Here is a 14,490-nt window from a genome sequence, read left to right as displayed (position 1 = left end):
CGACGATCATGAGGCAGATCAGAGAAATCATCAGAGTCATCATCTCCATTCTCCATCAACAACAACATGAATGTCTGTCTGTTTGCTTTGTTGTTGTTGTTCTCCTTTGCTTTGAAGACACAGCTTAGCTTTTTAGCAGACAAACAAATACACACACACACACACTGGGCCTTTTAATGGTGGGCCTTTCTTTGAAACAAGCCCTCCGTGTAGGGAGAAATAAACAGCCACGCAGGGCCTGCTGCCTGCCTCTGGAAGACGCTATCTATCTATGGAGTCCTTGTTGTTGTTGTTATGGTGTTGTTTTAATGGTGGTTCGGATGGTTGGTTTGCTGCTGGCTGGGTGTCTTTTTGTTGTTGTTGTTGTTGTTGTTGATGATAGCAGAGAGATAGGGTTGTTAAGGAGAACCCCTCCTGGTCTTCATGATGGCAGCCAGCAGACACTTTGTAGCTAGGCCTGCTCTCTGCTCTGTCTGGATGATCAGCAGTGTTGCCAGGGTTTTTTTTTTGTCTGTGAGAGAAACAAGCAGACAGGGTCTATGAAAACAACGAGGCCAAAATAAGGCAAATAGAGACAAATTCATAATTTTAAAAAAAAGGGGGCGAATTTGGGTTGATGATCACTCACACACACTAGCTGTAGAATACAACTCTCGTAGACGTGTTTATGATTCTGACGTTTTCAATCTACGAGAGTTGTAGGGTTCACCCCCCGTAGACACAGGGACTTTCAGCACTATACCCCGTAGACACTCCAAACATGTACAAACTGAAAATAAAGGTGCTTACCCCCACGCACCAAATGTTAACTCTCGCTACGGGGTAGTAGTTTAATGTAATAATCCATATCTTTCAATGAAGAAGTGTTTCAATGCCGTCTGTGGCCGATTTTGTCGGAAGTTCCCTATGGGTGGTAGTGACGGGGCGCATCCGGTGAAACCCAGAATTACACTAAATGTAAACAGGAAGTAAACGAGGGTGAAAAATGGCGTTCGGACACAGACGGCATTAAAACACTTCTTTATTGAAAGATATGGATTATTACATTAAACTACTACCGCGTAGAGACAATTAACATTTGGGCCGTGGGGGTTAGTACCTTTATTTTCAATTTGTACATGTTTGGAGTGTCTAGTGCTGAAAGTAGCATAGTGCTGAAAGTAGTGCTGAAAGTCCCTGTGTCCATGGGGGGTGAACCCTACAACTCTCGTAGATTGAAATCGTCAGAATCATAAATATGTCTACGACTCCGAGAGTTGTATTCTACAGCTACAAACACACAGCAAAATGAGTTTAACAACCTATTTAATTTAGGCTACATGAAAATCTTTGGAATATTTGGAATATTTTTGAAACATTTTTATCAACATAAATGTTGTATGGGCCGGGGGTCCTTACCTTGACATGAAAATGCTTGAGAACCACTGGTTTAAACAGCATTTAGGAATTGGAGGCAAGCCCAAATAAGCAACTATACACTTTTAGAAACAAGCCCCACAAAAAAAAAACGCAACCCGCAATATTTACAACAGACTTTACAGAAAGGCAAATTCCAAAGTCGCTTATATTACACGGACATGGCAACACTGCTGATCAGCTGCTGTACATAACAAAGTGACGTCACGAGCTGTGCTTCCTGTTCCACCAGCCAGCTGTTACTGTAATACTCCACAGGATGGCGCTGTTGTTGAATTCCTTTTTCATTTCATCATCCTGTATGCAAAATTCCGAGTTTATAAACTAAAAACACATAAAAGCACGTTTTTTGTTTTGTTTAACATTTTTTTTATATTTAGTCGTAAACATACACATTTGTAACAATTTCTTTTTGTAATAAACATACAAATTTGTAACAAAAAAAAATAACAAAAAAAATACAAAATATACATTTATATGTTGTTGAAACAATGATCTTGTTATGTTATTTCACAAATATTTTGGAAAAATAATAATAATAGAGAAAAAGAGGGAAAGAGAGACAGTCTGACTAAATTAGTAAAGGAAAGGAAAAGAAGAGAAAGAGGAAGAAGAGAGGGAAGGGAAGGAGGGAAAGGGGAACCCTGCTGTCACGCCTAGTGCTCCATCCACTTAAAGCAGTGCTTCTCAAACTTTTTCATGCCAGGGACCCCCAAATTGATATATATTTGGCCGGGGACCCCCATCTGAAAATATGTTGTGCCAGGGACCCCCCCAGAAGCAAAGATTTGTGTTCAAATGTTCGCTTTAAAATAAATATATTCAAAGATTTGCACAAATCTTCAAGATTTCATAGCAGATCTACAAGCTCATAGCGCGGAGCTTGTAGATCTGCTATTTTTGAATAGCCAAAGTGTAAAAGGTTTAAACTATTGTGATGCAATTTTCACACATTTTGCTGGGGACCCCCTGGAACCCCCTGGAACCCCCTCAAGGACCCCTGGGGACTTTGAGAACCAATGACTTAAAGGTCTCCTCATCAAGCAGCACCTGTAAAGTTTGTAAACTTTCGTAATAGTCAAGGAAGGGAGTCCAAATCTCCTTGAAACAGACCTTTTAAGTGAGTATTTGATTTTCTCTAGTTTCAAGAAATACATCTTTAATCCACATAGCACGTTCTTAACTGAAAGCTCAGAAAAATATTATTCTGTTTTTCTTTACTAAAGAACGTGATGTCGTCGCACCATTTGAAAGTAACAGCTGAACATACAAGATGGCGCCACCTGTCCATTGAACTCAATGGAGGGGGGGTTGGGTCGCTCGTTCTTGATATGTGTTGTTTTGTCAATAAAGTTATTTATAGCTAATAAATTAATAAATTTATAATAATAAACGGATGGTCCACCATCCCACCTCTGGGAAGAAGAGATCCCATAGTTGGGCAGAACGGCTTAATTGGCCCCTATATGTGCTTGTATGCGATTGGATAGTTGGTTGTTGTCTGTTGTATGTTATAGCAAAATGACTGAGTTGATATAAGTTGCTTTAGTGCAGTGGTTCTCAAACATTTTCAAGTCAAGGACCCCCAGAATTGATATGCATTTAGGCGCGGACCCCCATCGGAGGAGAATTTGTGCCAGAGACCCATATAAGAGAAGATTTGTGTTCATATGTGTGTGTTATTGTGGACATTGTTGATGATTACAAGTACTTGGGACTGGGAGTACACATTGATAATAAACTGGACTGGTAAAAAAAAACACGGGTGAACTTTACAAGATGGTGCATGCATCATGCATGTGTCACACCTGGGATTCGAACCTCGGTCTCCCGCTTGAAATCTTAACCGCTAGCCTACAGGGGAATTCCCTCTTGGCTGTGGGAGATATTAGGCTTTTGGTCTTCAGGCAGAGGCTCTGATCTGAGCCATTAATACTGCTACACATGCACACAGACAGTGGTGGAAAAAGTACTCAAATGTTTTACTTAAGTAAAAGTACCAATACTGCAATATAAAAGTGAAAGTCCAGGATTCAAAATTTACTTGAGTAAAAGTACAAAAGTACTGGCATCAAAATGTACTTAAAGTACCAAAAGTAAAAGTACTAAAATATTTGAAAATAGCAGATGTGAGCTTCAAATAGCCTAGGTATAAAATAGGGCTAAAGTGGTTAATGTGTGTTTCATAATATCATAATTTATATCTGAAAAGTAACTAGTAACTAAAGTTTTCAAATAATTGTAGTGGAGTAAAAGTACAATATTTGCCTCTGAGATGTAGTGGAGTAGAATTAAAAGTATTGGAAATTGGAAATTCTCAAGTAAAATACAAATACCTCAAAAGTATTTACTTGAGTAAATGTACTTAGTTACTTTCCACCACTGCACACAGATGTTGAAGATGTTCTATGACAGTGGTTCTTCTCAACCTTTTCAGGCCGTGAGGCCCGTGACCCCCCAAAATCATCATATTTTAACTGGGGACCCCCCACCCTGACAAGCACTTGGAATGTAGGAGTTGATGCATTGCATTTGGTTTGACTCTGTTCCACAGATACATATGTGAAAATAGACGATCTTGCGAGGTGTTGTGAGCTTGTGGATCAGCTATTTTCGTAATGTTTGCCTCTTTCTTTTTTGACAATTTCTTATAGTATAGTTTGTTGATTACTTTTAATGCAGTAATAATGGTCTTGTCTTTTTTCAGGTATTAAAAAGGCCTTAAAAGTCCTTAAATTGTGCATTTAATCCAGTTGGATAGACATAGAGTATAGACTGACAGATGTGCAACTCCCCTTCAGGGATTAATTAAGTATCTCTATTCTGTTCAATTGTATTCTACGCTGACACACGTTGTGAGTGTGTAGATTTTGAATAGCCCAAGTGGTTAAACTGATTCTGATGCTATAATCGTAATGGGGACCTGCTGAACCCGTCCCCTGTCTCCCCCGTCCCATGTCCCCCGTCCTAATGGCATTGACGTTGACTGTTGCACTTTATCAGAGATTTCTGCTAAATTCTGCCAAGAAAATCCCACAAACACACTCTCATCTTTACGTTGATATTTTGTCCAAACATTATAAATGCTATACTAATTCTTACAGTTCTAAAAGTGTCATAAATCAATCAATCGTATGTGTACTTTTCATGTAAATTAGTACACACAGAAGTGTAGTTCAAAGTGCTTTGACGGAAAATGGAAATTTAAACCAGAACATGCATGCAGTTCTAAAGCAGGTGTAAAAAACAGAATAGAAAACATAAAATATATAAAAGTAGAAGCGATAGGTAAAAAATGTCACCGGTCTCTGCTGTCCTCAAATCCTCTGGAAGGCCCTTCCAAAGTTTTCCAATTTCTTTCTTTCTTTCTTTCTTTCTTTCTCTTTCAAGGGGAAAAGTGTCTTGGCACAGGGCCTTAGGCCTGAGTCTGCACTGGCCTTGAAACCACGGTTCCATTTGAGGTGACACATAATGGTGGAGTATAAATTAAGCAATGCTGTCTCGAAAGAATACACAGGGGAAATATGCATATATTAATAGTAGGCCTATATATTATTATAGTAATTAACCCTTAAATGTCCTTCTTTGGGTCAAAGCGGGATCCACGTAGAAAGGTAGCCTACACATGAATTCCTAGCTCCTTATTCAGGGCATATACAATGTGTGATGTCTGTCTATTTTCAGAACCGACTTTCAGGGGTTAAATGATCTTGTTGCCACCAATATGACGTGTCTTCTTTTACTTGCCTGAACTGATTCTTTTACAAAGTTCGCCAAATCATTCGAAATGTAGTGTTTATTTACATACTTGTCCATCCGGCTCTGCTTGACTTGAATGCGACTAGATAGAAGAAGCGCCCTTCGGGCGTTTCCCCGTCCTACCCGAAAGCCTTACCCAACCCCTCACTCTCACCACTCTCATTCCAACTGATTCAAACAGCCAGCTCAGACTCATTAGCATATCAACTCACATTTAAAGCTAGGGTAAAGATACTGGTATCATATGAAACTGCTTTTCTCATCCTAGAGGGTGGGCATGTGGGCGTGTGCGTGTGCGTGGGTGTGTGTGTGTGTGTGTGTGTGTGTGTGTGTGTGTGTGTGTGTGTGTGTGTGTGTGTGTGTGTGCGTGTGCGCGCATGTGTGAGTGTGAGTGTGAGTGTGAGTGTGACTGTGTCTGTGTCTGTGTCTGTGTCTGTGTGTGTGAGCCTGTGTGTGTGTGTGTGTGTGTGTGTGTGTGTGTGTGTGTGTGTGTGTGTGTGTGTGTGTGTGTGTGTGTGTGTGTGTGTGTGTGTGTGTGTGTGTGTGTGTGTGTGTGTGTGTGTGTGTGTGTGTGTGTGAAAAACGCATAAATGTCATGGTATTATTTAAAATTGTAAATTAATTTACTTTATAATTGAGACTTTTGAATACTAAAATACTCAAATGTAATTTTGTCCAATCTATATGGCAGAGTAGGCTATGTTAATACAATATAACGTATACAATCTGTATGGTAGAGTATGTTAATACAATATAACTTATACAATCTGTATGGTAGAGTATGTTAATACAATATAACTTCTACAATTGGGCTGGCTGTGTTTGCTTTCCCTGCTCTTCTATTGAGACATTTAGGATCGTGTCAAAGGTCCTGAGTCATGACTAATACCTATAGACACAGGATCTGACCTGATGTTCAAGATCCAGTTTATCCCCTGAGCAAGCAGGCTGGCTCTATTAGCTCAATGGTAAAAAAAAAAGTCAGCGCTTGCTTGCGCAGGAAACCGGGTTCAAATCAGCTTTAACTCAAGTAAACATTTGACTGAGCAACTTTCACTTGAGTTAATTGACTAGGAATATCTTTGCCCGACAGTGACGATGTGAATGCATAACTGCAGGCGTAGTGCAACAACAACAATACACGATTATATATCGATGATGATGATATGTCAGCAGTTTTGGGGAGCATGTGGGCATCGCCGCTGCAGTCTGCCGTCCACCCAGAGTCCATCACCTCTCCTGTCTCTGTTACCCAGTGGTGGAAAAAGTACTCAAATTCTTTACTTGAGTAAAAGTACCAATACTGCAATATAAAAATACTCTGTTACAAGTAAAAGTCCAGAATTAAAAATTTACTTGAGTAAAAGTACAAAAGTGTTGGCATCAAAATGCTTAAAGTATCAAAAGTAAAAGTACAAAAATATTTGAAAATAGCAGATCTACAAGCTCACAACGCGTCGCGTTGTGAGCTTGTAGATCTGCTATCTTCAAATAGCCTAGGTATAAAATAGGGCTAAAGTGGTTAATGTATGTCTTATAATGTAATAATTTATATCTAAAAAGTAACTAGTAACTAAAGTTTTCAAATAATTGTAGTGGAGTAAAAGTACAATATTTGCCTCTGAGATGTAAGTGGAGTAGAAGTAAAAGTATTGGAAATTGGAAATGCTCAAGTAAAGTACAAATACCTTAACATTGTACTTAAGTAAATGCACTTAGATGCTTTCCACCACTGCTGTTACCAGTAAGTTAGTTACCACCACCAGCACTGTGATTGTACCAGGAATTAATAAGCTTGGTTGATTTCAAATAATACACAAAGCTGTCCCGTTTGTAGCTTAGTACAAAAACCACTTTAGTTGCTGTAGAGATGATGTTATGGTACTGAGCCTTTACCATCTAACACCACGGAGGTATTTATTAACCCATTAAGACCTGGAACACATCCGTGTCACTTTTTGATTCGAGCTAAAAAAGCATTATTTTACACTTTGGCTTTTTGAGAAATCGTGAAAATATGTGCAAATCTTGGAATATATATTCTTTTAAAGCGAACATTTCTAACTCAAATCTTTGCTTCTGGGGGGTCCCTCCCTGGAACAACATATTTTGATGGGGTCCGTGGCCAAATACATGTCATTTCGGAGGGGTCCTTGACATGAAAAATATTGAGCACCACTGATATAGAAACATACGTTTTTCAGAATACTGTTGAGATTTAGGACACATGTCGAATCGGCTTCAAGTCTTAAATTGCATTCATATGCTATTAGGTACTGCAGGTAGGTAGGTTTAAGCAGGATACCCCCCGCCCCGCCTCCCCCCCCTCCCCACATTAGTATGGATACGGTGGGTGTGGCCAGGAATAAGGTGTATACTTTGAGTCAAGTAGAGGGGTTGATTACTTTAGCTTGTCCACCACTGTCCCCCAGCAAAGGGCTTCTGAGGTGCCGCACTGACACCACCACCTGACAGAGAAAGCAACAAGATCACTCATCAATCATCAGACATCACCAGCAGTGGCTCAGAGACGCCTCGAGATGATGAAGAAGTTCTACATCCTGTATGACCATCCTGTCTCTCCTCCTCCGGTGTTCTGCGGAGGAGACGTGGTGTCCGGCAAGGTGGTTCTGGAGCTGACCGGAGTGAGCGGAGTGCAGTCTCTCACGGCGCACGCCGAGGGCTTCGCCAGAGTCCACTACAAGGTGGACGCCGCCGAGGGTTTGGCCATGAAGGTCAACTTTGAAGACTGGTCCAGGGTCTCAGACGTCATGTCGTTTTACTCGAAGCACCACAAGGCGGAGGTGGAGTACCTGAACCGGAGAGAGGTTCTCCTGTGCGCAGGTAAGGCTCAATGGACATCCATCTGGTCTCCCATTCATTAAAGTGTTTATTTCCTTGTAATCATACAGCTTTTAAACAGAATGCTGTACTGCGAGAGTGCGGTCTAGCCCAGTGGCTCTAACTTTTTCATGTCAAGGACCCCCAAAATTATACGTATTTGGCCGCGGACCCCCATCCCAAAATATGTTGTTCCAGGGACCCCCCAGAAGCAAAGATTTGAGTTGCACAAATGTGTTTTTCAAAAATAGCAGATCTACAAGCTCATAGCGCGGCACTCGGTGCCGCGCTATGAGCTTGTATATCTGCTATTTTTGTTTCAAATCTTTTTTTATTGTGAAGCACAGGGTAGGATTATACATTTCTGTTCATATATATGGATTGCTTCCTTTTTTTTAAACAAAAACAAACAGACATATACACAAAATAGACGGGTAACATGAAAAGAACACACTCAAACTTAAGCAAAAAACAAAGGGACCCTCCCGCCTCCCTTCCCTCTCCCCAGAAGTGCTGCCCCAGATTACGTGCGACACGGGTCATCCACAAGGATTAGCCTTTCAACCTTTAAGAAAGGAGACTAAAGGCTTCAAAATCTTTTCAAAATCTGTCAGTTTTTCTTTGAGTATAAATCTGATTCTTTATAAATGTAAGGATTCTGTCATCTCGTTGAGCCAGAGTTTGATTGTGGGGGCCTCTTTCTTCTTCCAAAATAAGAGTATCATTTTTTTTTGCAGCGATAAGGCTGTATGAGAGAAGACAGAAATAGTACATCGACTCTTGGCTACTCTACTCCATACCTTAGTGCCAGTCTTTTTTTGGTTTACAAATCAAGTTACAATTCCAAACATGCTAACATGACCCGCTTTAATTACTATCTATACTGTCTATATTAGTAGCTTAATGACTAGTATTAAAATTCTATTGTCTTTGTATGTCCAATGTATTTGTATTTAAATTCATAAAGTTAACATAAGTATAACTAAATGCATTTGAAATTAAAATAAAAATGATACGGCCCTCTCCATCATCTAGGTTGCCCACCCCTGATGTAGGCTGTTTGTTGAGGTGTTGAATATAACATATAGCTGTTCCAAAGTGACTATTAGGAACAAAAACAACACTTCTCCTATCCTTTTTACTGGTGATAAATCATGCTGAAAACGTTTTGTTTAGCACCTTGCAAGTTGCAAACTTCCCTATTATTATTATTAGTAGTAGTATGAATGCTAACATGCATCATCTGTTTTCTGTCCCTCAGATAATGGAAAGCCCACCATGCTCCCTGCAGGCAGACATGTGTTCCCCTTCAGTTTCCGGCTTCCAGAAGAGACCCTGGTGACGTCCTTCGAAGGGAAACACGGCAGCATCCGTTACTGGGTGAAAGTGAGGCTCCACCGACCCTGGGCCTCCGTCACGGAGATCAAGAAGGAGTTTATATTCATTGAACCCATCGACATCAACACACCCACCCTACTGGTACGGAAATACATGCATTTGCCTTTTTTTTTTGCATACAGAGGGAAACTCAACATTTATATTAGATACAAAACAGCCCAAATTTATATACAATCAAATACAAAATACATTGAATCAGATTCTATGCTCTGCTGCCCACTTGCTCACCAGAACCCGATCCAGAGACCACATCACACCTGTCCTCCCACGACCTTCACTGGCTCCCAGTCAAACACAGAATAGATTTTAAAATACTGATCACCACCTATACCTCATAACTAACTTCTACCGAGTTAGTTATTCATGTAAACGCGTGTCTTGTTTTGCTGATTTCAGGGATCATGGTCTGTCACCACAGCAAAGAACGTGACGGCGTGGTTATGCAACATTGGACACCTGTCCATAACGGCAAAGATCCACCGCAAGGGTTACACACCAGGTGAGAGGAGCTCTTTTCTTTCTTTCTTTCATTAATGGTTTACTTGATTACATTAATTTACTTTTCTTTTTTACTTTTGACATATTCCATAAATGAAAAAGGAGCAGGAAGCTAGATGAATCTTATTTATACCTGCCCCTATCTACAATTAAAAGTAATCAAATAATAGAGCAATTATTTGTACTAACATTGAGACTGGATGCACAGGTGATTGTTTCACGCATCAATTCCCAACCTGTTGTTTCGGGGTGCTCTGGTTTCAGCACACCCCAACCAGTGGTGGAAAAAGTACTCAAATGTTTTACTTAAGTAAAAGTACCAATACTGCAATGTAGAAGTACTCCGTTACAAGTAAAAGTCCGGAATTCAAAATGTACTTGAGTGAAAGTGCAAAAGTATTGGCATCAAAATGTACTTAAAGTACCAAAAGCAAAAGTACTAAAATATTTGAAAATAGCCGATCTACAAGCTCACAACGCGTCGCGATGCGACGCGTTGTGAGCTTGTAGATCTGCTATTTTCAAATAGCCTATGTATAACATAAGGCTAAAGTGGTAAATGTATGTTTTATAATATAATAATGTATATCTGAAAAGTAATTAGTAACTTAAGATTTCTAATAATTGTAGTGGAGTAAAAGTACAATATTTGCCTATGAGATGTAGTGGAGTAGAAGTAAAAGTATTGGAAATGGGAAATACTCAAGTAAAGTACAAATACCTCAAAATTTTACTTAAGTACAGTACTTAAGTAAATGTAATTAGTTACTTTCCACCACTGACCCCAACCCCCTCTTGTGTGTTGGCGTCCTAGCGAGACCTGACAGAACGGGTTTCACGCATACTGGTTCTTATCAGTGTGACGTCGTCTGTTAAGGGGTCTATAGAAGCTCTGTCCAACCAGTACATCACCATGATTCATCAACATAAAAAGGAGAAAAAAACGAAAAACAAATCAACATCCCATCTCTGCTACTGTCATCAATCAAAGTGTGTTTTTTTTTGCCCTCTTTCTCCCCAATTTAGTCGTTATGCCAATTGATTCCTCTCCACACACAATAGGGCATAGCAGTGGCGGCCATTTTCTGGTTCCACTCCAAAATAGTCAATGCATTTTTCCCATTGACATTTCCAAACACATTTATATCAATTAATTTAAGCCTAGAATCCTTTTTTTTTTCTGTGATTTTATTTTATTTTATATTTAGTTATATGATATACTATATTTACAGGATGGATGAAAGGTACCGGTACTTGGGGCATTGATATGCCAACTGAGGGTTCAATATGGGTCTTAACCAGGGTTGCCAGATCTGCTTATTATAATTTCCCCGCAAGATTTTATTTGAAAATAGCCGATCTACAAGCTCACAACGCGTCGCATCGCGACGCGTTGTGAGCTTGTAGATCTGCTATTTTCAAATAGCTGACGTACATGTTAAAGTGCTCATGTGGCCCATAGTCGCTTCTTCTGGGCTGGTTTTCCTAGACCTGGTTGCTTGTTTCTCTCACAGAATCTGGCAACACTGGTCTTAACCTCCTACTATTTCGGGGCGGCCATAGCTGAGTGGTTAGTGAGCCCGCCTAGGGAGCCAGAGGCCCTGGTTGCCCCAGGTACCATTCCAGGCCAGGCCAGCAAATGTGTCGATGAAATGAAATATGTCCCTGAGCAAGACTCTTAACCCCTAATTGCTCACAGGCCCTCATTGGAAACAAGCCCGCGAGGACTTTCATGAACGGACCTGTTAAAGGAATTATCCTTATCCTTATAACCATTAAATAATCTCTCTCTCTCTCTCCTCCCTGCCCTCTGTGCTTTCAGGCGACGTCATTCCCCTGTGGGCCGAGTTCCACAACTCCACCTCTCGGTCCGTGATGCCCATGGCCCACGTCGTCCAGAGGCAGACCTTCATGGCCGAGGGATCCGTGCAGAGGAAGTGTTACGTTCTGGCCACGCAGCGCGGCGTCGAGTTGGGACCGCGCTGCACGGAGATGTGGCTCGGCCGTCCCATCAGGATCCCCATGGATCCTGTACCCTCCATTCTGCAGTGCCCCATCATCAAAGTGGAGTACATGCTCAGAGTAAGGATCTTTTTCCCTCCCCCCTCTGTTCTGGTGGTTTACGAATGAGAGGAAAAACACGACATCACCCTAAGTCAGGGGTCTTCAACGTTTTCAGGCCAAGGACCCTCTAGCTGAGAGAGATGAAGCAGGGACCCCCCTCTATATTGTATAAAATTGTGTTTCAGATTAACTTAACTTTTTTACTTGGTCTGCTCTCTTTTCCCTCTACACCAAGCCTCTTTGCCAAAAATAGCAGATCTACAAGCTCTTGTGAGCTTGTAGATCAGCTATTTTTGGCTTAAGTTCTCTTCAGAATAGGGATGCTATAGGTTCAAGTTAAGGAAAAAATATATATATCACACAAAGATTTGGCGGACCCCCTGTAGTAACTCTGAGGACCCCCTACGGGTCCCGGACCCCCTGTTGAAGACCTCTGCCCTAAGTGCTCTACTGATTGGAATACATGGGAAATGGAACTCATCATGTCACTACAAAGCAAGGTTATTATAGTTAAAGGATCTACACCATGAATTTAAAAAAAATATTTGATATTTAATATCATATGGTGTATGTCCCTCAAACCTTTTTCAAAAGGTTTGAGCCTAAATCATCACTCAGATATACTCATCCCAAGTCAAATGTCTCTGGCTTATACAGCACTTTCAGCTGCAATACCAAAACGTCCTCTTGGGCAGGGGGGGGCTACTGAGCAATTCTGTCTGGCCAGCATCAATGCAATGGCAATGCAAGTGATGTCACTTGCATTGCCATTCTGAAATGGCCTGTTCAGACACGCCCATTCTGAAAATCTCTGAAATGAGAATGAATGACTGAATGTTAAAAAAAAAACGAAATAACAAAAACTAAAATTGAAAAAACTATTTCGTTAACTGAACTAAATAAAAACTAGAATAAAAAAAAAGAAACGATAACTAACTGAAACTGTATTGTGTGTTTACAAAACTAACTAAAACAAACTGAAATTATAGACAAAATGCCCTTTGTTTTCATTTATTTATACGTTTTTTGGGATGATATTTCGCTGTACCAAATGTATGAATAAATGCATCTTTTGTTACGTTTTTATCACACAATACTATACCTTTTCAATCATGCACCTGACAAATAACCCAAAGTATAAAAGAAAACTAAAACTAATAAAAACTAATAAAAACTATTTGCATTTTCAAAAATAAAAACGAATAAAAACATATTAAAACTAACTGAATTAGAAAGAAAATCTTCAAAACGAACTAAAACTAAACTAAAATGAAAAATCCAAAACTATTACAACCCTGCTACAAAGAGAGCATATTCTTTACAAATAACAATAATACATGTGCTCGTATACGCCCAGGACGTCATGTTACTGTACATCCTAAAACCGTGCTCTCCCATGGTGCTTTCCCTCAGGTTTGTGTGGAAATTCGCGGGACGTCCAAGCTGTGCGTGGAACTGCCTCTGGTGATGGGCACCATCCCTCTCCGCCTGTCTGACAGCCCCACCTCCTCTGTCAGTAGTCAGATGGACACCACCACCACTAGCCTCGACCCGTTTGGCAGCTCCACCTCCACTGTCAGCGGTCAGGTGACTGCTGACAGTGGACTGTGGAATCCATTTGACAGCCACCCCTTCAACCTGGACACCACCCCTCTCCTCCACCCGTTTGGCAGCCGCAGCTCCACTGTCTGTAGTCCGTACCCGGAGTGGCTCCACCGCTCCACCATCCCTGAGCAGCATGAGTGTAAGTATCCTGTCTTAAACACTGGAGCCCTCAATACGTAAAGAGCCCCGTAAACAGGAAATGCCCAAAACTGCTGAGCAGTTTTTCTGGGTGGGGCTAAACACCTCACCTGTGACATAATGACACACTCAGGTGAGTTTCAGTGACGTCATCAAAGTCACTGATGGCGCCATCAGGGTTAGCAGTGGCTCAGGGGTAGAGAGGCCGGGTAGAGTGAACTGGAACACCGCAAGGTTCCCAGTTCGATCCCGGGCTGGGGCGCTCCCCCAGAGTTAGTGACGAAGTGTCCTTGAGCAAGACGCTGAACCCCTAATTGCTCCGATGAGCAGGTTGGTACCTTGCATGGTTTCCTCCGCCATCGGTGTATGAATGTGTGAATGTAATGCACAATCTTTGTAAAGCGGTGGGAATATATATATATATTATATAGCGCTCTTTTAAGTACCCAAAGTCGCTTTAAATGTCTACAGCAGCACAACATGGTCATGGGCTAAATAAACAAGCATGTTATTCAAAATACGTTTTTTTTTTCGTGTGAGAGCGGCTGACCCGTTCACCCGCAGCCCGCATAATTGCCTCTGAAATCCTGACTCGACCACCCGCGCCGCGGGTTGACCCGCGGGACCCGCGGGTTACGGGTCGGCCCGCTCATCACTACCCCCCACAGTCATTATCAGTAAAACTACAGCTGATTTTTCATTACTTCGAAACCAATTTTGATATGCTTAATTTTCTTAAATCATTCATTTGGCTGGGTGGTATATAACATA

General features: G+C 41.1%; 1 protein-coding gene across 1 annotated transcript in view; it reads left to right on the top strand.

Annotated features, from left to right (window-relative positions):
- Positions 1 to 7,715: 7,715 nt before the first annotated feature.
- Positions 7,716 to 14,490, top strand: part of LOC308075685 (arrestin domain-containing protein 2-like) — a gene marked incomplete at both ends in the record, with an annotated part of 7,761 nt that continues 986 nt past the window's right edge. Inside the window, 5 exons of the mRNA XM_080415633.1 lie at positions 7,716 to 8,019; positions 9,278 to 9,495; positions 9,811 to 9,913; positions 11,735 to 11,994; positions 13,390 to 13,720. Of these exons, the coding sequence (XP_080271759.1) occupies positions 7,716 to 8,019; positions 9,278 to 9,495; positions 9,811 to 9,913; positions 11,735 to 11,994; positions 13,390 to 13,720 (1,216 nt within the window). The remainder of the gene's footprint in view (positions 8,020 to 9,277; positions 9,496 to 9,810; positions 9,914 to 11,734; positions 11,995 to 13,389; positions 13,721 to 14,490) is intronic.

This window comes from Gymnoscopelus braueri, assembly GCF_963280865.1.
Source record: "Gymnoscopelus braueri genome assembly, chromosome: 20".
NCBI lineage: Eukaryota > Metazoa > Chordata > Actinopteri > Myctophiformes > Myctophidae > Gymnoscopelus > Gymnoscopelus braueri.
Note: the sequence above shows the minus strand (reverse complement) of the source record. Positions and strands in the feature narration are given on the sequence as shown.